Source organism: Crocodylus siamensis, chromosome 2 (assembly GCF_052110815.1).
Source record: "Crocodylus siamensis isolate JL-2025a chromosome 2, ASM5211081v1, whole genome shotgun sequence".
NCBI lineage: Eukaryota > Metazoa > Chordata > Crocodylia > Crocodylidae > Crocodylus > Crocodylus siamensis.
This window is the reverse complement of record NC_143396.1, coordinates 33,335,120-33,356,543: the sequence shown is the minus strand read 5'-3', so window position 1 is coordinate 33,356,543 and position 21,424 is coordinate 33,335,120. Positions and strand designations below refer to the sequence as shown.

Sequence of the window (21,424 nt, the reverse complement as noted above, 5' to 3'; positions counted from 1 at the left end):
TTGTGAATTTATTTGACTTACGCTTAGGTGCGTAGGAGAACGATGTCTTCAGTTACAGTTTACAACAACAACAACAACAAGAACAACAAAGGGGTCTGTTGGCCCACGAGGTTCAGTCAAAGACCTAGTCCCAGGGCTGGTCAACAGCTCATTGAGTGGATAACACAAACAACAAACTAACTGTAACACGGTGAATGATGAAAACGAGACGTAACGCCAGTCCAATATTGGTGGACGATCGAGTAGTCGTAGAGTAATGCCGAGGTCAGGATGCCAGAATGTTGAGGTGAAATCGTAGTGGGATGGTCCAAAATCGTAGTCAGCAATCAGTCGAATTGAATCGGGAACCAGGAGATCAAAATCACAATCGCTCTAACCAGCACAGAGTGCTAATCTGGGGAAGGAGACCAGTAGGCCCAAGAGCCTGACTGCCAGACAGTCCCTAGAAACACCAGCCTCTGTCTGCAGTGATGCGATCTTCTCCCCCCAGAGGGAGGGGCCCTCAGACCTTTTATAGCAGCCCCATAGCCAATCAGGCTGCTTGGCTAAGAGAAATTTCTAGAGGTATTACCTCATTCCAGTCGTACACTGGGCATGCTCTGCACTAAGATCTGCATAGCAACTGAATCTGCTCAGAGCTGAAAGTGGGTCAGGGCTGATTGACAGCTCCTGAGGTCATAGAAAGGGTAGTCCAGGCCCTGTATGGAATTTTCCACTCTCAATCAAACTGAGTTCATGCATTGGCAGCACCTATACTTAAAATTTTGCTTCAACATGCCCCCTTGCTGTCAATGCAAGAACCAGGAACGTTATCTTAGAGCTCGTAATCTCCTTCATTTTCGACTTCCTCGGTCAAGGTTATGTGAGTATAGACAAAGACCGACAAATCCGACATTTGCTTTCTGACACACTTAAATACACAACAAACTAACGTGGTTATAACAATAATAACTATCAAAAAGGATAACAAAGGGGTTAACAAATTCATCACCCACGATGACACGTCCCATCCCAGCCATTTAAAGATCCGTGACAACCATCCCTTTCCGATGCCAGAAACAGCATTGACCTCCTCCGCTATTTTCCGGATTTTTATTACCTGTTTTTGGAGGGGGATGGATATATTGGGAATAGCAATGCAACACATCTCGTGTGACAGATTAAGATATTGACATAACCCTCCTTCCTGGATTAGTAGGGTATCCAATGCCAATTTGTTCTGCATCGTCATACGAGAGGTGGATTGGAGCTGTCTATCTATCAGCTCGAACCCGGTAGCCGTCTCGTTAGCTAACAGCTCAACTTGCTCTGCAAGTTCTGCCAGAGCTATTCGTGCTCTGAATTAAAGTAATGGTAACATATATACAATAAAACAGTCTAATTGTCCCCATCATGCCTTGATGGTCCTGATTCGACGATTTCGTTAGGTTGATGGTTTGATTGAAGAACTTCACGTTCCGTAGGTTCGGTCACTCTTGTTCTGAAATATAAAACGTAATCGGACAGAACAGATTTTCTCATATTGTCTTAACTTACATTACTTTAAGGGCCTATCTTATTTATCGGTTGTTTTGTCGCCCTTCGGGTCAACCAATTGTGGTGGGTTATAATGTTTTGACCACTTTCTTCAAGTTCAACTAAGTAAGTGTTTGGGTACATCTCTGGCGTAATTATTACCCCCGTCAGGACTTTTGGGTGTTTATTTCGTGGGTCTGGAAGAGTGACCCACACGAGTTCCGAAGGTTGGAATTTCGGTTTCCAAGGATCTGTTGGTATAATATCTCTTGTGCTCCAAAGCTCTTTATCAGCGTTTAGGTTTATAAGTACTTCATGATTTTGCTTTACCCAGCCTTTATATGTTCCGTTCCCTCGGGTTCGTAATGCTTCTTTGTATAACCCTACAGCTCTCTCTACTACACCATTTGACTGCGGATGGTAGGGTATATGGTGATACCAGTGTACATTATATAATATGGCAAATTTTTCTACTGCTGTAGAAGTAAACGGCGGCCCTCTATCCGATTGAATGACATCCGGTACCTTCCAGACAGAAAATATAGCTATTAATGCTGATATCATGGCTGCAGCATGGGTCTTTCTTAATGGGACTACGGTAATTTGCCGTGTTCCTAGGTCCACTACTATTAATCCTTTGTTTGGACTAGCGGTTTCAGGCAATGGTCCTAACAGATCGACTTGCCATGTTTTTCCTGGGGCAAACTTTTTCTTATCAAATACGCCCTTTGTGTTTCCCGTAGGATGGCACTTCTCTTTGGTGCAGGTTTCGCATGCTAGCACTATTCTTCTCCAATCCTGTGAATGGCCATATCTTGGATTTCCTTTTACTATCCGATTCCATCGCTTGTGACATGCTCGAGATCCTGGGTGATTCCAATGTTCATGTAGCCATGTTAAATAGGGATCTACACATATAGACTCATTGACTGCTACTTGTTTGGGGCAGCTTGGTTCCCGCAGTATTTTATCTATGACTTCATGCACCGGATCAGTGTCAGTGGTATGCGACCGGGTGTGTTTTATCAGGGGCAGTACTTCGATTTCACTCAGTAGACCATAGATCCCTTCCCATACATCAAGATTCTCGGATGCCGAGGCTCGGCCGGTAACAATGTTATAGATGTATTGGGAATCTACAGCAAGAACTGGAACTGGAAGGGTCCCATTGTGACATGTAAAACAGTGTAGCAGTAGTTCTTTAAATCCTAAAAGTTCATTTCGCTGGGCTGACTCGCCTCCCTGGTAGACCTGATGTATTCGGCAGGGGTTACAATGATACCCATATCTTCCTCCCTCTCGGGTGGTACCGTCTGAAGCCATCCACGCAGGTTCCATAGTCCCGTATAAAATGACTTTTTCCTTGGGTTTCGTCGGTTCAGTACAACGTTTATTCACCTCCCTGTAGTCCACGACTAACCTGACTTCAGATGGCTTTCCTGGTTTTGCTATGCCCCAACCTGGGGATAATCTTGTGCTCGCTGAGACAGCGGTAATAGACCCTTGATCTTCCAATCGTTTCAAGACCTTTTCCAACGGCTCCCTAAGCTTGTCCTTTGTGGGAATAGGGTTATATCTCCAGGAAGAAAGGATCTTCAGCTTGGGTCTATGTCTTTCGTGAGTTGCGATAATGTTTATGGGTAATGCCTCCATCACTTTTTCCTTTAAGTTCAACATCTTTATTCCGGGGACTCCCAAGATATTCATGCTTCCCAATACTGCACCTAGACTCTTCTGGTATCCTTCTACTAAGATCTTTACCCTATTCGTTAGGGTGGCCGTGTTCAACCCTTGCACTCGCATTACCCGACTCGTCCTAATGTGTGGAATCGTTGCTCTTATTACAATTACCTGTGCCCCTGTGTCTAACAAAAACTTCGTGGGGACTAATTTAGTTGGTTCCTCCGGATCTCGAATCTTTACCACTGAATACGGCCGTGGGTCATCACTGAAATTTTCCGAGTGATTTATCGCTACATCACCTTCTTCTCTTAAAACCCGTGATCTCTCTTTCTCCATACCGTTAACGCCATCGTCTTCTGACGCTTCTTCCTTTTGATGATCTATCTTTACTCTTTGTTCTACCTTCAACCTGTTGTGACTTTCCGGATTTCGTATCATCGTTTCAAGGGTCATTTCATCATCTGGGTCCGTTGTCCGTTCGCCGTCATGTTTCACCGAGTTGGCGTAGCTGCCGGTCGTTGGACTCCCGCCGACAGCGCTTACTCGTTTTTTGGCTTTCCTTTTTCCTGGAAACCCAATGTCCTGGCTAAAGTCCGTTGTCCCTCCCCTCCAAGTAATCGTAATTGCTTCTTTGACAGACCTGACTTCTCCATCAAGAAAGCGAATATGGCTCTTTCCAGTGGCGTGCATTGAAAGAATGGATAGCTTGAGGAATTCCTGGGATTTTTTGGCGGTGACTTTTGTGGTTGATGATTCATTCTTGTTTGTGGGGGACTTCTATTTACTTCCCTCTGATAAGTCTGATGGTAAGTTTTATTTTCAACTGGTCGGAGGTAATGGCTGTTGGGACTCCCAATAGGGTATACTTGTTCTATCTCGTATTCTTCCTTTGTAGTAGGGTATGCACTCTTTTGGGGTCTGGGTCGCATCACTCCCTGCAATTGATCTAATAACCCTAGGGTATGCATCACAGGCCCATTTATGGAGGGACTCAATAATAACCTGATGGTGATGGTCAAATTTCCTCCATAAATTTCTGATGCTGCTTCTATGGCTTCTGCTAAGCATGGAACATCCCCTGGCGTAGTGGCGTAGCGATGTGGCCAAGCTCCTTGCACTTGATCTAGAGTAAGGTTTAATGGCCTAAAGACAGGATTCCAAAGAGCATAGGATGCTCCAATAACCGCATGTATCAGTGCAGTGGCATTGGTTTTATTTACTATTCCTTCATGCCATGCATGAACTTTTTGTTGTAACGCCTCCACTGCAAGTGCTGGCAAAGGAATGGGCCAATAATGATTCGCTAACACAGGGATTGGATCCACCACCTTCGCTCGACTCCAGGCTGCATTCCTAACCAGTTGCAAGGCTTCTTCCCTGTCTACTAACTCACTCCCAGCTTCAGCCACTAGCCTTCCTAGCCAGGCTATAGGAGTCTCCTCATTTTTAATACTAGTTTCCTTTTTGAGTTCATTCATTTCCGATCTTGTTCTAGACCTGGTGGTTGTGGTCGTTTGCTGCTGTCCATTAGGTCCCATAGTATACTTCTGTACAGCTATTGGATATGTGAAAGTCAATTCAGGCTCCTTATTCTTTTCCATGGTTCCACTAGTGGTTTCTATACTTCTGTCTTTATCATTGCCCATTTGGTTACTTGTTTCACTTATCACATCTGGTTCCAAGTCTTGAGCTACAATGTTTCTTTCCAAGCTGCGAATGTGATTGCACTTTTCCCTTGCATCCTCCAGGGGGCGCTGGCTGACGTATGGGGGTGGCGACGTAATTTCAGTGGGTGGCGCTATGGCGGATCCCAGGTGGGCGGGATCGTAGGCGGTGCCTTGGCGTGAGATGGGCTGGGTATGGGCGGAGCTGGACGCTGTGGCGTCAGCATGCTTTCTGGTGCTCTCGCCACATGGCCGGCGCCATGTTGTAATGGCCTCTCAGCTATAATTTTGCTGGCGGCTTTTGTTGTGGACATGAGCTGTGCTCTGGTGTCTGTAAGCTCCCTTAATAAGGCTACGTACTCTCTGAATAAAATGTTTATTATGCAGCCTTTCTTCCACTTTTCTCCTGTCCACTTTATTTTTCTCCCGTTCTTCTCCAAATTCTCTCGCAATTTAACCAGGAGCTCGTGCCCCCTTGACCCACACGTAAGGCTCGGACAATTAAATTCGTCGGGAGGAGTAGCCTCACCCCCTTTTTTCATATACTGTATGCACTTTGCAAATTCCCGGTCTGGATGGGATTTAGCCACAGCCGGAGCTTTTTTCTTTAATACAGCCAAAGATCCAGTGTCTCCCCTCGGGCGATACACAGCCCTTGGATCTTTTAAAACACAGCCCAGAGCTCCCGGGGTGAGCCGGATAGCTTTTCCTTCCCCGTCATCTCCCCGGAGGGACAGATACCCGCTCATAGTCTCCCCCGCTGGATTTACAGCTTGGTGGTAGTTTAGATGATCCCACACATCGCTCAGTTCAGTCGCCTGGCGATTCCCACTGCTCCATGGGCAGTTTTTTATCCACTCAGTCTCCAGTTCGCCTCCCGTGTATCCTGTTCGTGATGCCATGTCCCGGGGTGGGGAACCAAACCCCAGAGTCACGGTGGGCCGGGGTGGCAATTAGACACGATAACAGGCCGGGTTCTATTGGCTATGGAGAACTGAGGCACGGGAAGCGTAGCGGTTTCTTAAACAAGTTGTGAATTTATTTGACTTACGCTTAGGTGCGTAGGAGAACGATGTCTTCAGTTACAGTTTACAACAACAACAACAAGAACAACAAAGGGGTCTGTTGGCCCACGAGGTTCAGTCAAAGACCTAGTCCCAGGGCTGGTCAACAGCTCATTGAGTGGATAACACAAACAACAAACTAACTGTAACACGGTGAATGATGAAAACGAGACGTGACGCCAGTCCAATATTGGTGGACGATCAAGTAGTCGTAGAGTAATGCCGAGGTCAGGATGCCAGAATGTTGAGGTGAAATCGTAGTGGGATGGTCCAAAATCGTAGTCAGCAATCAGTCGAATTGAATCGGGAACCAGGAGATCAAAATCACAATCGCTCTAACCAGCACAGAGTGCTAATCTGGGGAAGGAGACCAGTAGGCCCAAGAGCCTGACTGCCAGACAGTCCCTAGAAACACCAGCCTCTGTCTGCAGTGATGCGATCTTCTCCCCCCAGAGGGAGGGGCCCTCAGACCTTTTATAGCAGCCCCATAGCCAATCAGGCTGCTTGGCTAAGAGAAATTTCTAGAGGTATTACCTCATTCCAGTCGTACACTGGGCATGCTCTGCACTAAGATCTGCATAGCAACTGAATCTGCTCAGAGCTGAAAGTGGGTCAGGGCTGATTGACAGCTCCTGAGGGGGTCAGGGCTGATTGACAGCTCCTGAGGTCATAGAAAGGGTAGTCCAGGCCCTGTATGGAATTTTCCACTCTCAATCAAACTGAGTTCATGCATTGGCAGCACCTATACTTAAAATTTTGCTCCAACAACCCCTTCTATAAATATTGTGCTGCAAGTTCCAAGGTCATTTGACATGCAAAGTGGTGGAGTGCTAGCTTTATAGGTAAATTGTCATGAACACTAAAACGTGGGGGTTGTCAAATAGGGTACATGGCATGGACAAGTGGTGGGGGGTGGGGCCACCACTACCATCCACCACTGTTGCCATTTCCCCATGCCCAAGTACCCCCTCTTCTCCACGCTGCTGGCTTCACATGACACCTGGACATGAAGCTAGTGGTGCAGTGAAGCGGGGGTCCTTGGGAAGCAGGGGGGGCAGGGCTGCCAACATCATCACTCCATGCCACTTCCACCAGGGACCGCACGCCACTTTCCTGCGCTTAAGTATGGCCAGCCGATGGAGCACATGCACGCACACACTGTGCGGCAGTGGTGCCAGGAACTTGCACACAGCAGCCATCCCTGCCGCCATCTATACACTCGGCACCGTGTGGGGAGGGGATGCTGGTGGCACAGGGCGGGGCTGCTGCTGCCATCCATTGTTCCATATTGCTGCTGGGTGCCACTTTTTTTCCTGTGCCCAAGTATCCCTGCTTCTCTGCGCTGCTGGCTTCATGTTGTAGAAATAAATTTATCCAAACCTCTAACTTGACTAAGAAAAGAGAGTGAAGAAAAGATTGAAAAAGTTGCTGATGCTGTATATTTAAGAATATTCTAAGATAAGAAAAACCTTTCTGCTTTATTATGTCTTTTACAGATCTTCGTGAATAAATGTTTCTTCCTTTCCTAAAATCAACAAGAAAGTGATAACAGTTCTCAAAACAAAATGTGTTGCTGAGCAAGCAACTGTTGTGTGACAACTGAATGATCTACCTCTTTCTGTCTTTCAAGGTTGCTTTGTTTAAATCATGTGTCTGTTCTCTCAGTCTTAGGTATAAAAAGGTATGTTAACTTGTAGAAGGGAGAAGTTCTGTTTAGAACATCCCTGTGATCGCTTGTATGCGCTCCAGTAAACTCGGACTGAGTCTGTTAATTCTAATACCAAAACACAATGCAAAGTTTGATTTCTTCCACGATGTGCAGCTGGCTGTTTTTAGCACTCGCCTCCTGCCCTCCCCTGGACCCTTGGTGCATGGCTCGGAGTGTATAAATGGTGGTGGAGGTGACTGCTGCTTGTGAACTCCCCTGCACCGCTGCTGTGTGCTGGGGATGAGGCAGTGCCGATGGTCAGCCAGATGCAAAGCCAGTGGCACTGGGATACTTGGGCATGGAAAAGCAGCACCCAGTGGCGACATGGATTATATAAATGGCAGTGGTGGCCACGTGTAAGCTCCCTGCTCTGTCTGTCAGCACTGCCCCTTTCCTGTATAAAAAGGAGGTTAGAAACCTCTGCTATAACACATGAACAGAGTTAAAATAAATATTACATAGTCCATCACCATGACACTCTCTTCTTTGTGAACTGATATATCTGACTTGCACAATTCATTTGTTTGCATAGTTTATTTGCAAGTTTAGTGAAACTGCATATACAAGGAACAACCACTGTGTGTTAACCATGACAACATAACCTTTCACTAAAGAAAACCAGGTAGTACTGCTCTGCTACCATATCACTTGGGAATAGGTCTGGTGTGCTCCTCCACTGTGTTTTCAGTGTGAAGCATAATCTACCTTCAGTTAACATATGTAGTAACATTTGAAAGTATGTTAAGTGATTCATATGTATTAAAATTTTTATCAATTTCCACAGTTTATATTAATTAAATTACCTGGATTGCTGTGAAAAATATGATTTCTTAAACACTAAACACAAATGGAACCCTTCTGATTCTGTCATAGAAAATCAGGGCTGGAAGGGACGTCAAGGGGTGGGAGGGTCATCTAGTCCAACCCCCTGCCCAATACAAGACCATCTCCAACTAGATCATTCTAGCCAAAGCTCTGTCAAGCTAAGCCGTAAAAACCTCCAACAGTGGAGATTCTACCACTGATCCTTTCTTTGGGTAGGAAACACAATTTTAAGGAGACACCTGTTGGCGGAAGAATTGGGGAACTGAGAGGCTGAGCCAGAATCTGAACCTGAAGAGGCTTTGGCCAAAGCTGGGCCACACATGTGAGGTGCGGTTTCAGGAGAAATTGCTGAGACCCTCAGTAAAGAATGGAAATATTGTAAGTATTCTCTTGCAGCAGTGCCATATACTGGACCACGTTTTGGTTTTCACTATTTGAAATAACTGATGGTTATTTCAAAATGAACCTAAACCACCCTTTCTGCTAAGCACACTGTATTATACAGTAGACTTAATATGACTGTTTTCTTCTGGCAATGGCTATACCATATGATGAGCTGCTTGTTTGTTTGTTTTGATGCTACTGCCTCCTAGATAATTTGATTTTAGGCATCTAAACAGTTTTAAGAATCTGGCCTCTAGTCCTGTAGATAGTGGTTTCTGCTTCTAATGCTGGAGGGCCAGGGATTACTTCCGTAAAGATCCATTGTTACACATTGTTTCGCCATTTGAGGAAGGAGCCCCATTCTTTGCATAGATTAGGATGTTTCTCTGGAGCAGGCAAGTGCATAATCTACAGAGATTCTAAAAAACATAAATTATTGTACATGTTATGAGGGATTGAACCTCGGACTTTATGGATGTAAAAGCACAACCTGAAAGAACCAGGTCAGAGGCAGGAAATGCTTCTAAACCACTGTCGGTAGCCTACAATCTAAAAGGCAGAGGTAGTTGTATTTTCTGAGTTGTGTATGTTTTGGAATAAGCGTGTGTGATATGACCTTACTCAGCCTAAGCCATCTATGACTGGTTTGAGATACTCCAGTGGGTTTCATTTTAGCTTATGTACTTTACTAACATTGGCTGCAAGCCCAGAAAGTATGCTTTTTGTAATGGACTGGCAGCAGATAAAATTGTAGTGTAGTGAGGACAGGTTGCAGTTTTATCTGAGTGAATGTGGGACATACAAATTCCACCCTCCGGATCGCATTTGTAAGTTTCTTTAAGGTGAAACTACGTTGCCAATTGTGGCGGGCCAGTAGGGGGTGCTCCTGCGTTGAGCCGCCCACCTCCCTGCGCCTGACCACCTTCCAGGCTCCAAATGCCTCCCTAGGGGCGCCTTATGCTCGGCCAACCCCTCTCCTGGAGCACACTCGCTGGTCTGGGGGTGACGACGACGCCACCACCCCGAGAAGGGGCTGTCTCGGCCCTGTGTCCTCGGGGAAACACAGGCCTAATAGTCCGATGGGTACTCGACCCAGTACAAGCACTTGGGGCACTTCCCCGAGTCAGGGGGCAAAAAGTAAAGTCTCCCTTAGCCCGCAGACCTAAGGGGTCTCTTAGGCATAATTTAGACCCACCCCTCAATAAGTCTCCCACACCAGTCAAAAAGGAGAACTTTATTGATTTACAAGGGGTAGGGTAAACTAGGGTACAGGATTGAGCAATATCTTAGAAATCCTAAAGAGCAAACAGTGTGGCTGAGGTAGCCTTTTGATCGCGCATCTGAGTTACTGCCAGCTAGATATCTGATCAGATCTCGAGTAGCTTACTCACATGCATCTTCCAAAGGCAGATGAAGTTTCTCTTTGGAGGCAGGCAGTTCCTTGCTCATGAGTTTTGGGGTGAGAGAGAGCTAGTTTCAGGTGGTAAGGCGTCTCTGTGTCCCCCGCATGGCTGCTGCTTCACCTCATGGCTGAAGAGACTGCCTTCTAGCCCATCCTAACTTATATAGCCCCTGTGACCTCATTCACCTGATCCAGTGGAGGTCAGCCCTAGTTGGCTGTCAGCCAACCAATTTGAAATGCATCATGTGTTACCAGGCAGATTCCAGCTCCCCAGGTAGATGCCCCTCACCCAGGTAACTGATGCCAGTCACTTAGGCGGAGGGAGCAGGTTTCCCCCCTCCCTCAAGAATGCAGCCAGCTCAGGTTACCTAAAGAGACAGGCTGAGGTGTGAATCCTTTGTGCTGGCCCATCTAATCACATTGTCACAGGGCAGAGATTTTGGGGAGAAACCAAGGTGGCTTTTTGCCACACCAATATTCTGTTAGCTACTTTATGAAAGCACACATTTTGTCATTATTATGGTGTTGGTTTGTTTAAGCTGAGCAGATTGAGGGTAATGCATTATTCTAGAAATACTGCTTATTACCATGTTTAAAGACTTCAGGAGATCCATATGTAACACTCTGGTTCTTTGAGTAGGATTGAACCTTGTTTGAGGTCTTGTAAAATAAATTCTCTGCCACAATTTTCACTTTTTCATTCATTACTTGTAAATGTTATGCTGTTGAAGGTGGGCATAATTATAATTTTAAAACAGTAAAGCCTTTATTAAATAAACTTAAACTTATGTTGAATACTAGCCAATTCCCCAACAAGAATGATGGGAGGAAGGGAAGCAGGCCAGGGTGGAGCCCCCTCCCCCTCCTCTGGGCCTGCTCCCCCCCCTCCCCTTCCCTCCTGCTGCTTGGGGTCTGGGCCCGCTTCTTCCCTCCCCTGCCCTGCTGAAGGGGTGTGGGGCAGGGAGGAACGTGTCCAAGCCTGATGCAGGGAGGACTAGACCCGAGGCTAGGGAGAAGCCTGGCTGTGGCAGGGGTAGGGGAGAGCTGCAGACCCAGGTCAACCTGGTGGCGGTGGAGGGATGGGAAGAGGTATCTTGGGGTAGATGCAGGGATAGGGGCCCAGGCCCCACTGTGGGGAAAGAGGCTCACTCTGCAGCTTCTGCGTTGGGCTGGGCCAGCTGTCCCCATGCCCACTGCTGTAGCAGGCCGACTTTTTCCCCCTGGCTTGGGTTTTCCCCCCACTGCATATCCTGCAGGAGTAGGGCAGGGGAGGCCAAGGCTAGCCTTGCTGGCCTCATTTCCCCTCCCCACCCTTTTCCTCCATTCTATTGTTGCTGCCTCCACGGCACAGGTCTCCGTCTGCTCCATCCTCTGTGTCCCCAACATCATGGCAGCGGGCTGACTTCTGTCACAGTGCTGCTTTGTGCTGTGATTGGCTGTTTGTTAGCCAGTCAGAGCGTGAATAAGTGTTACAGACAGATGGACAGATTTAGGCTTTTATCATATGAGATATTCCATTTCATGCAAAACAAAGAACTACATTTTGTTAAATTTCAGATCTCAGATATTTACAGGATATTTTAGATAAGTGATCCAAAGAATATTTTAGGTTTTTTAAAAAAATGAAATCACTTTTTTATAAAAAATCACAATTCGCCTTTTCTTAATCATTGTGAACTTCAACCAGTTCATGTAACTTTAAGCAGTTCAGTAAACATTGGAAATTTTATTTTCTAATAGTTTCTTTTTCTAAATAATCTGTATTCAATTAGATTGACCTGAATTTTTATTTTAACTGTCATGGCACTACTGCACCAATGAAATAGCAGGGATCTTTAGTAATCTGCAGATGATACTCTGACCAGTTTATTTCAAGACCATGTATAAAGAAACAGTTTTTTAATAAAGTCAATTAAAATGTTGGAGTAGTGGTATAGCTGTTAGAGGTGCACCAATACATCAGTCTGATATTGGATTGGTACCAATGTAAAGAAAAATGACTGTATTGGATATTGGCCCGATGGGGCTGATAATTTGGCTGATTTTAAATGCTTGTGCGGCATGCAGCTGCAGTGCAGCACTTGGGCATCCAAGAGCAGAGCTGGCAGTGTGGAGAGCTGCCTCCAGCTGGTCAGTTTGGTGGAAGGAGTGGGGGGGAGGGAAGGGATGTGGGGGAGGTTAGATCAACGCCCCCCACTGAGAGAGGGGCAGGTGCTGTCAGGCAGGGTGGGCATGTGGGGGAGGTGGTTCCCACTGCTGCTTGTACCCCAGAAGGACAGGGGCCATGTGCCCCTGAATCTGCATGAGGTGGGGCTGCGCACATCTCCTTTCAGCAGGGGCTGGGCTTGGAGCAGTCGCCAGTGGTGCTGAGAGGATGCTGCATCCACCCACATTTTGCTGCCACTCCACTCCCAGTACCGCCTCGGTCCAAGCCTGAGGAGAATAGTCAGCACAGTGGACTACTATCTGTATCGCAGTGGGGGATATACCACACTCTGAAAATTTGCTTTAGGACTGAAGCCCCCCACTGTTACCACTGAGACCTCCACCCAGACAGAGCCTATGGTTCCGGCTTCCGCTTAGACTCTTGGCTGTGGGGGCTGCCTGGCATGACTGAAGGCACCTGGGATCAAGAGCAATGACACCTCCCTTTGTGAGGTTTGCTTTACATTGAGTGTCTCTGGAGTGCTGTATAGGGGAACTCCAGGCTGCGCTGCAGAGGCTGTGTGCCATCAGGGATGGCAAAGAGCAGACTGGGCAAAGAGCCTGTCAATAAGAGTCAAAGAATGAAGAGGGAAGAGCAGGGGTGGGTGGCAGGACAAGGGTGGACAAGAGGAGCTCCCATGAAGTCCAGCCAGGGGTCACTTGGACAAAGGTTGTCTCTGGCCCCAAGGCACGCTGCACCAGGGTCTGGAATAATAGATTTGGGCTTCAAACATAGATTTTTTTTAAGACCAGACATGCTAAAAATTCAAGGCAATAAGTAGTCTAAAACTGAACTACCCATCTATTTATTAGAATCCAAGATGAGATATAGCTCTTCATTTAACATGAAGGGGAAAACCCCTCATCTTGTATTTGAGTACAAGGTGGTATACATCAGATCGCTGCTGTTGGCCCTAGAGCTGGGGCTGGTGTTGTTACGCTGTTGCCATTGCCATGCTGTTGCTGCTGCCACCAGACAGGCTGTGCTCTATGCCCCAGGCTGCAGCCAAGGCCAGAGCCTGCCAGAGTGGGAGTGGGGTGGTAGGTGGGGGACAGAGTCTCCAGGGAGAGATGGGGAGGCAAAGTCAGCAGGGGGGTATGGGAGAGCAGGGGCAAGATGTGGGGCTGCAAGAGGAAGCTATTTGACCCCTCCCAGACCATGCCCCCTTCTACTGCTTCTCCTGCTGGCTGCCCCCCCGCCACTGCTTTCCCAATAGCGGCAGTGGGGGAAGGGGGACAAAGTTAAGATAACCCTCCAATTATTCCAACATTCTAAAATGGAAAATTATAACAAATGTATTAATTTTTCATGTATAGAATGTAATTCTTGGGTGGTTCATCTTAAATTCAAGGTCATCTTGGACTTGGGTGAAGAGGGTAATTGGTTTTAAATGTGAATAGTTACTGAGGACTATACACCAATGCAGATACTGGGTTTGATATTCAGTGTGAAGTCTGGCTAGCCAAGATAATGAGTGAACTACCATATTTACTCAAATCGAAGAAAACTTTGAAAATAAGACACCCCCTCCCCCAGCATTAGATTCCTAGACATGGGAAATTATACATCTGTTATTTTGGAGGTTTGTCTTTAAACTAATACCCCCAACCATTGTGCGAGAAAGCAGTGGATCTGATCACCTTTCATTCGGGTTAAGAAATTGCAAAGCTCTTTCTTGAAGAAAGATAGCTAAAAAAATGTGAAATGACCACCAAAAACAGGTCACATATAAGGCCTGGTAACAGTAGATTTGTGTGAATGGAGATTGTTGGGGGCTGAATGTGGGAAGCTCAATTTTGTTTGGTTGTCTGTGTCTCTGGGCAAAAGTAGGCAATAAGAACACGAACAGCTGCAGAGAGAAATTAAGGAAAAAGCAAGAAGAGTACTTTTGGCATGTCCCTGAAAAAAAGTCAGAAGAGAACATGTGCAAAGTTTTGACGGAAAAAAAAATTGGAATTGTTGACAAAAGAAACAGCCTTCTGTTGTTTGTTTGGCTCCTGCAGTGTTCAGGGAAATGGGACTCTATACGCATAGTAAGTTAACAGGATTGCATCAAAATACCCTGTCTCCAGCATCAATTTCTTCTCCTAATGGAGATAATCTGCAGAATTTCAAATAGTAGATAAAGGTTCAGGTCAAAAGGAGATAACTGTACTGTAGATTAAACACATGATAGTTCCTCATGTTAGAATTCATGGACAAGTTGCTATCTTGCCTTCAGATTTCCTATTTGCCTTTTTTGGGTAGGTTTATGGAATTAACCTTTGAAGTCAGATAGATGGTTTGGGAATTCTCATGAAGATTTTTTATTAATGCTACATTTGAGTCTGAGAGGCAGCTAATATTACTAAGTAACTTTGTAATTTTGTGCATTTTTATTGACAAGTTAAAATATCTGTGAAAAGGAGACTAACTTTATATTAGTGTTTTAAGACTGCCTATACTATGAACTTGTCTATTTCACAAAGTTTTGACAGCAAAGCTGTCTTGCCTAGGGAGGTGAAAGGATCATTCCCACTCCACAAGCTGATACTGCTCTCCTGACAAAACTCCCGGTATGGAGATAGACAGTTCTGGCAGCAAAAACCACTTCTTGCCACCAAACCTATTTCAGAGTGCTTTATATATATATAATTAGGGTTTTAATATGTGCTAATTTAACATCTTATTTGGGGTACATTAATAGAAATTTTTTGGGCAGATACTGATGGCTGATTTTTTTAATGGGCCATATTGGCCGATACTGATTCCGTTGCCAATTTTTATGCAGCCAGGCAGCTTGAAGTGCAGCATCTGACTGGTAGCTCTGTTGGGGGAATGAAGGAGCATGGGGGGGAGGGGGTGTAGATCGAGACCCCTGCAGTGAGGGAAGGAGTGGGGCTGGGGTGGGGGCTGGTGGTTCACAACTGGGATGGAGCATGGGACAGCTGTGAGCAGCTTGTCTGGAAGAAATGGGAGCTCCTGCTGCTACTCGCACCATGGTAGGGCATGGGTGGCGGACGTGTGTGGGGCGACGGTGGGCTGCCGCTGTGGGCTGGGAGCAATCCCAGGCTCTTCCTGGCAGGGGGCTGAGTTGGGCTGTGCACAGGGCAGGCAGTGCTGAGAGGGGAGGTTACAGGGAGGAGCTGCAGCCACCCCTAAATACAGGGTGGAACCATTGCCTCCTGCCCTGAGTGCAGCCCAGCCCAGCCTATCTGCTAGGAAGAACTTAGCACTACTCCTTGTCCCAGCCCACCCCCACCCTGTATGCAGATCTGGAGGTGCATCCCCCATCCCCAATGACATCTTGGGGTGTGCGCAGCAGCAGAAGCTGCCACCCCCTCCCTGTGCCCCTTGGACGAGCCGCAGCTCCATCGTGTGCTGTGTCCTGGCTGTGCAGCCCCAGCCCTACTCCCTCCCTCACCACTGGGGTTTCAGTCTGCCTCCTTCCACCCCTGCCCCAGAAGTCCCCATGCCCCTTTCATCACAACAGACTAACCATCCAGACCCAGCTGCTCTTCACATTGCCAGGCTGTGCTCCTGGCAACCTGTGTGCTGCAATGTGGCTGTATGCATGCATGGGGCATTTTATTCGCAAAATTATCAGCTGCATCAGCCAAAAAAAAGCCTAGTGCCGATATCATCAATTTTCTTGATATCAGTGCTTATCCAATATGGGACCAATGTATTTGTGCACCTCTACATCTTATCTTCTTTTTTTTTTTTTTCCTCAGTGAAAATAGTCCTACAGAATAAAATAAGGTTTGGGTTAGGGATGTAACAGTAGTTTTTAGCATTGCTGTGTAGTGTCCCAAGTTGGAGGGTTAGTTTGAAATTCCTGGCATGCTATGTTGATGGTAATTAGTCATATCATACAAGTGTCTTAGCTGATCTTTGGAATGGGAAGATAAATTATGATTATATAAACAGTAAAAAAAAAAAAAAAAAAAACAGCTACCTATTTATTAAGAACTGTGTTAGAGCACAAGAAATTAAAGCTTCAAATACTATTTTTAATTTTCACCTTGGCTAAAGGGAGTATTGTCTACCATTAGAAAAAGTGGAAAAAGCAATTGGAAGATGCTTCAGCATTAAATTGCATAAATTTAGATTGATTATAAAATAGGAAAAGAGTTGTTTTACATTCTAGAAGAGTTCATTATTGATATATTTGTAGAATCAGTTTATTTAAAAAGCTTATTCATTTTTAATTTTTTTGTGATGAAAGTTGAGAACTTCCTAATGTTGAAGCTTACATTTTGGACATGAATGATGCACCATTTTAAAAAAATGGTAGTACATTTGTGGAGAAGCTATGAGGTTAATAATCTCACCTTTTAAATTATTTTAAGTTTGATAAGGTGCTTGGAATATGTCTGATAGGCTGGTTCAGTACAACTGTCAATTGTTTTTGTTAGAAGATCAATCTAAGACCTATTGAATGGTACTAAAGATGCAGGAATGTATTTCTGTGTGGCAAGCTGCTGGTTTTTTTTTTATTGCTATGAGTGTTAAACATTGTTTTCTGAAAGTGGTTTCCTGCTGACTACTCATTCGTGTATAGAATCTAATTATTCATGTACAGAATCTAATTAGCAAAAGTTTTGTTCACTATTGTAAATGTTTCTTTTGTTTTCAGGTTTTGAAAGTATTTTAGAAGGGCTTTATGGACCAAGGCTACGAAGAGACCTCAGTTTATTTGAAGGTAAATGACCCAGTTTTTAATGCAGTGGGATTATTTATTAGCTCCTTCTCTCTAAAATTTTTTGAGTGTTTATTGTAATTTGAAATATAAATCTGCAGTTGCAGAAACTTTTTCTTTAATGTATTTTTCCTCACTGCTTTCTTACCTCCTTCATCCTTAAATAGAAACAAGATCTTAAATTAATTAAAAGAAATAACCGCATCTTCATAGGAGTGACTGTGTACAAATAGTCAGTTTCTACTGGGAGAATTGCTGCTCTCCCAAGAAAAAACGCACGTGTACAGATGTTCAGGATTTTTCTCCCAGAGCAAAAAAGGCCACTCTGGGATAAAAATAACCCAGGAATAACCAGGATTAAATCGTTCCTGGGTGAATTTCTCCTGGGAAAGCAAATGTCTTTACTCATTGTCTTCTGAGAAGAGCCACAGCACATTCCTCCAGCATTCCAGGCTGCTTCTCTCCTGCCCCTTGCACTCCCTCCTGCCCCTGGGAGACAGTGTGTTGCTTGAGCTGGACTCCACTGCTTCAGCCAGGCAGGGAGAAGAATACCCCACCTTCACAATCACCATATTGTGCTACAGGGAAATACAGGCTGACCCTGAAATGTCTGAGTCAGCCAATCTGAGCCAGGTAAACCGACCCACTGCTGCCATCCGTCATCAGATAGATTAAGGGAGCCTGAAGAGCACCTGTCTGCACAGGATCATTACTGCAAATAAGGATCCTGTCTGCACAGGATCATCTGTGCTCTTCAGGAGCTCAGCATTTGAATGTCTGTTAGGGCATCTCCAGGTAAGTTTGGGTTTTTTTGTTTGTTTGTTTGTTTGTTTTCCCTACCAGAATTCTCCCAGATCATTTGAATGTGTATATGTAGCCACTGTGAAATGTCTGGATTAACTAGGCATCATTGGTTGCGTGTACACATTCATTAATGCGCAGTAGTTACTGCACATTTAGTTTGGTACTTAATGAAGCGCTAGCTAAATGCACAGTAACTAGAATTACTGCACAGTAACACTGGCGAATGATTTTTTAGTGACGCTAGTGTGCACTAGTCTAGTAATACTGGGCAATAGCATATTGGCATCATTGGTGCCGTGATGAACTACTGCAGTGTTATTGGGCTACTCTGCATTAAGTGTCTCATAAAGACACGCCCACTAAGTAGCTGGCATGGGAATGGTTTCTTTTTCTGTAATATTGGCTAAGCTGTTAACTTATTTTTTTAAAGCAGCTTTTAGAAAAGAGAAACAGTTCATTTCACTGGCCTTGTTGCTATCAGAATTTCCATATTTTCTCACAAGGCTGATGCACCTTGTTTTTGGAAGCTGGAATGTAGGGGGGGAAAAAGTGTTTTTCCAGAATGGTCTAGATCTGATTTTTAGCATGGCCGCTACATTAAAATATAGTTTCCACCTCTCTCTCTCTCTGGGACAGCGAGCAAGCGGGGGTGGAGTCCAGTGTTAATTGTATGCTACCCCAAAAGCTGCTCCCAATTAATTAGTAGCTATGAAAGGGACTGTTGTTGCTTGCTTTCTCAGAAAGAAGGGAAGCATAACCATTTTGAATCGTAACTCTTCCATCATTCTGTTCCAGCAAAGAAAATTAGTTTCCCCACTTAAGACATGCACTATAATTTTGGAGGAGTGATTTTTGGGGAAATGGTATATGTGATATGTAAGTTAATATAATTATTAGGAATGAAGACTATGAACATCAGTTTAATTTGCATTTTTTCATTCTTAAAACTCTCATTTTTATGCTAGTTTTTCTTTAGTGTCTGTGAATCTCTCACTTTCAAGTCGTCTTCACTTATGCTGAAATAAGTGCTAATAGTTATGTTTTTCTGTGTTAGTAAGTGATGGTACCTGTTAAGTCTCTAAGAAACAGAACATAAGTCTGTGTGAGGTGGTGCTAACTTTATGTCAAAAGGAAAGACTAATCAATTTTCATAATTTATGAAAAAACTCCACTTTTTAATACCATTTAGGCTCTCAATTTTTCCAAGTTTTAGCTTAATTTAGGTTTAATTCAATACTATCTACTGTGCTATAAGCAAACAAACCATGTGCAAATGTTGAATTTCCTGGTTATTGTGAATCTTTTAAACTTGGGAAAGAAAAGAATGAAAAATATGTGTATGTAAGTGGGTTTGAAAGCCCAGCAAGCACTCTGGATGTTAATTGGCTGTTTTAGGCTAATAAGCAGAATGTAGATGATGTTGCATAAGGTTTATAATAATTTACAAAATTATGTGACGGTACTGCTAAACCGGTGCGGGCCTCATGCCTCTGCCCAGCTGCCGCTAGCTCCTGTGTACCCACTCACTCTGTGCCCCTGCCCCAGCTCTGCAGTAGAGGCAGGGAGTAGCATGCAGCCCTGACCGTGTGCTTGCCTTTGGGGAACGAACTGGTGTTCGTTGTGGGAGAAAAGTGCTGCTAGGCAAATGTTTGCTGCAGCTGCCCGCCCAGAGCCCGTGCTACACTAGGCTGTGGTGTGGCGGCTTAATGGCTGCCTCTGTCCTGCCCAGCGTGGCAGCACTGGCCTTGTGGAGCAGTTGCTGTGCAGCACAGAGGTGGCGGTTAAGCAGCTGCACCACAGCCTAGCACGGTGCATGCAAGCTCCAGACAGGCAGCCACAGCAAATACTGCCCAGCAGGAGCCGCTTTTCTCTGCACTGAGCAGCAGCAGCTGCTGCTGTGACTCAGCCCCCATGAGCAAGCCTGGAGCTGGCGTGGAGCCCAAGCTAGCAGCTGTGGGGGGTTGCAAGCTGATGCTCAGCACGAGGGAAAAGTGCCCTCCTGTCCTGTGGCCAGTGCCCCATGCTGCAGCCACTCGGAGCCCTTGTGGGGCTGCCTGTGCCTGCAGCGGTGATGTGGAGGAGAGGCAGGACAGCCCCCATCGGCTCTGATGGCTGCAGCACGAGGCGCTGACCACAGGGAGCGGGGGGGCTGCTTTTCCCCTGTGCTGAGCACCAGCATGTTCCCTGCCAGCAAACATGGGTTCGAGGCTGCATTCTGCTCCCTGCCTGTACTGCAGGGCTGGGGTGGGAGCACAGGAGCCAACAGCAGCCAGGCAGGATCACAGGGCCCATACCGGTGTCCCAGGGCCAGCACTGGTGGGCCCAAAGCAGGGCGGCAGGAGCATGGGGTCCTGGCCAGCAGGGCTCTGTGGAGCTGGGCCAGCTCCACCCTTTCCCTGCTGGTGCAGTCCAGCCTGGCTCTACAGACCCCTGCCACCCTGCACCCCATGCTCCTACCTCCTCGCCCTGGGCCACTCCAGTACTGGCCCCTGCTGCTGCCACCGCTTTCCCAACTTTTCCCATCTTTTCCGCTCACCCACTGTGCACCACGTGGCACACACACACACCCACCCACCCACCCATATGCAATCACTTCTGCATATGCACCACAAATTACCACTAATCAGGACAAAAATACATTTTTAAATTAAAATATATTATTATGGGTGTGTTTGATTTTTAGTACGTAATTTGGTTTTTTCCCCCTAAGATGGTAAACCTTCCCCAAAGGAGTATTTCTAGGGGTAAGAGGAGAGACTTCCAGTGGCAAAGGTCAGATGTTAGGGGCAGGACTTCTGGTCCCAAGATGGTGATCAGGGGGAATGGCACTTGTTAAGGGCCACGTCTGCCCCTTGACAACTTGCCAAAACTCGGTAAACGGCTCTCCGCCCAAAATAATTGCCCACCCCGGTATAGGGAAATAGAGGGAGAGAGCGAGCAGAAGGAAGAGAATTAGAACTAACCCAATTATTAAGCTTGTCTAGTTTTTTTTCATTACAAGAAACTTTTGTGATATTTTCTTTGAGCATATCTCATTTCCATTGTTTGTGGGGGAGGTTTGATGGAAGGATCCCCTTGGATTTTTGTAAGTTCCTTTTCTTTGTCCCATTACATTCCATTCAGATATGGCCAAAATATAGTGTTAAAAACTTCCTTTCTCTCGCTTGCATTACTCTAGAAAAGTATTGGCAGCATGTCTGAATTGTTGAACAATCTCTGACTGTCTTCCCATGAATTCCCTGCCAGGCTTAGTCTACAACTGAAGTGACAGCAGCACACACCACACTGAAGAACTTTTACAGCAGCTAGCTATATAAATGTTTGTTTTATTTATTTATTTTTTATTTAATTGCAGTAAAATGTTATGGCACCAATTATGGATTATGATCAAATTTCTTAAATATTATACAAACATACAAAAAAAAAATCATACTTTAACTAGTAAATTGGATAACTAAACGGCACTCAAGCAGAATATAGTATCTAAG

The 21,424-nt window shown here is 45.5% G+C and overlaps 1 protein-coding gene across 10 annotated transcripts in view; it reads left to right on the top strand.

Moving 5' to 3' along the window:
- Positions 1-21,424, top strand: part of LCORL (ligand dependent nuclear receptor corepressor like) — a 174,811-nt gene that overhangs the window by 42,114 nt on the left and 111,273 nt on the right. For 9 of the 10 annotated variants that reach the window (XM_090035684.1, XM_090035676.1, XM_090035678.1 and 6 more), the window contains exon 2: positions 17,070-17,135. In XM_090035684.1, the coding sequence (XP_089891810.1) occupies positions 17,070-17,135 (66 nt within the window). Of the gene's footprint in view, positions 1-8,675; positions 8,838-17,069; positions 17,136-21,424 lie in introns of all 10 variants that reach the window. The other variant, XM_090035680.1, reaches the window with a different exon arrangement.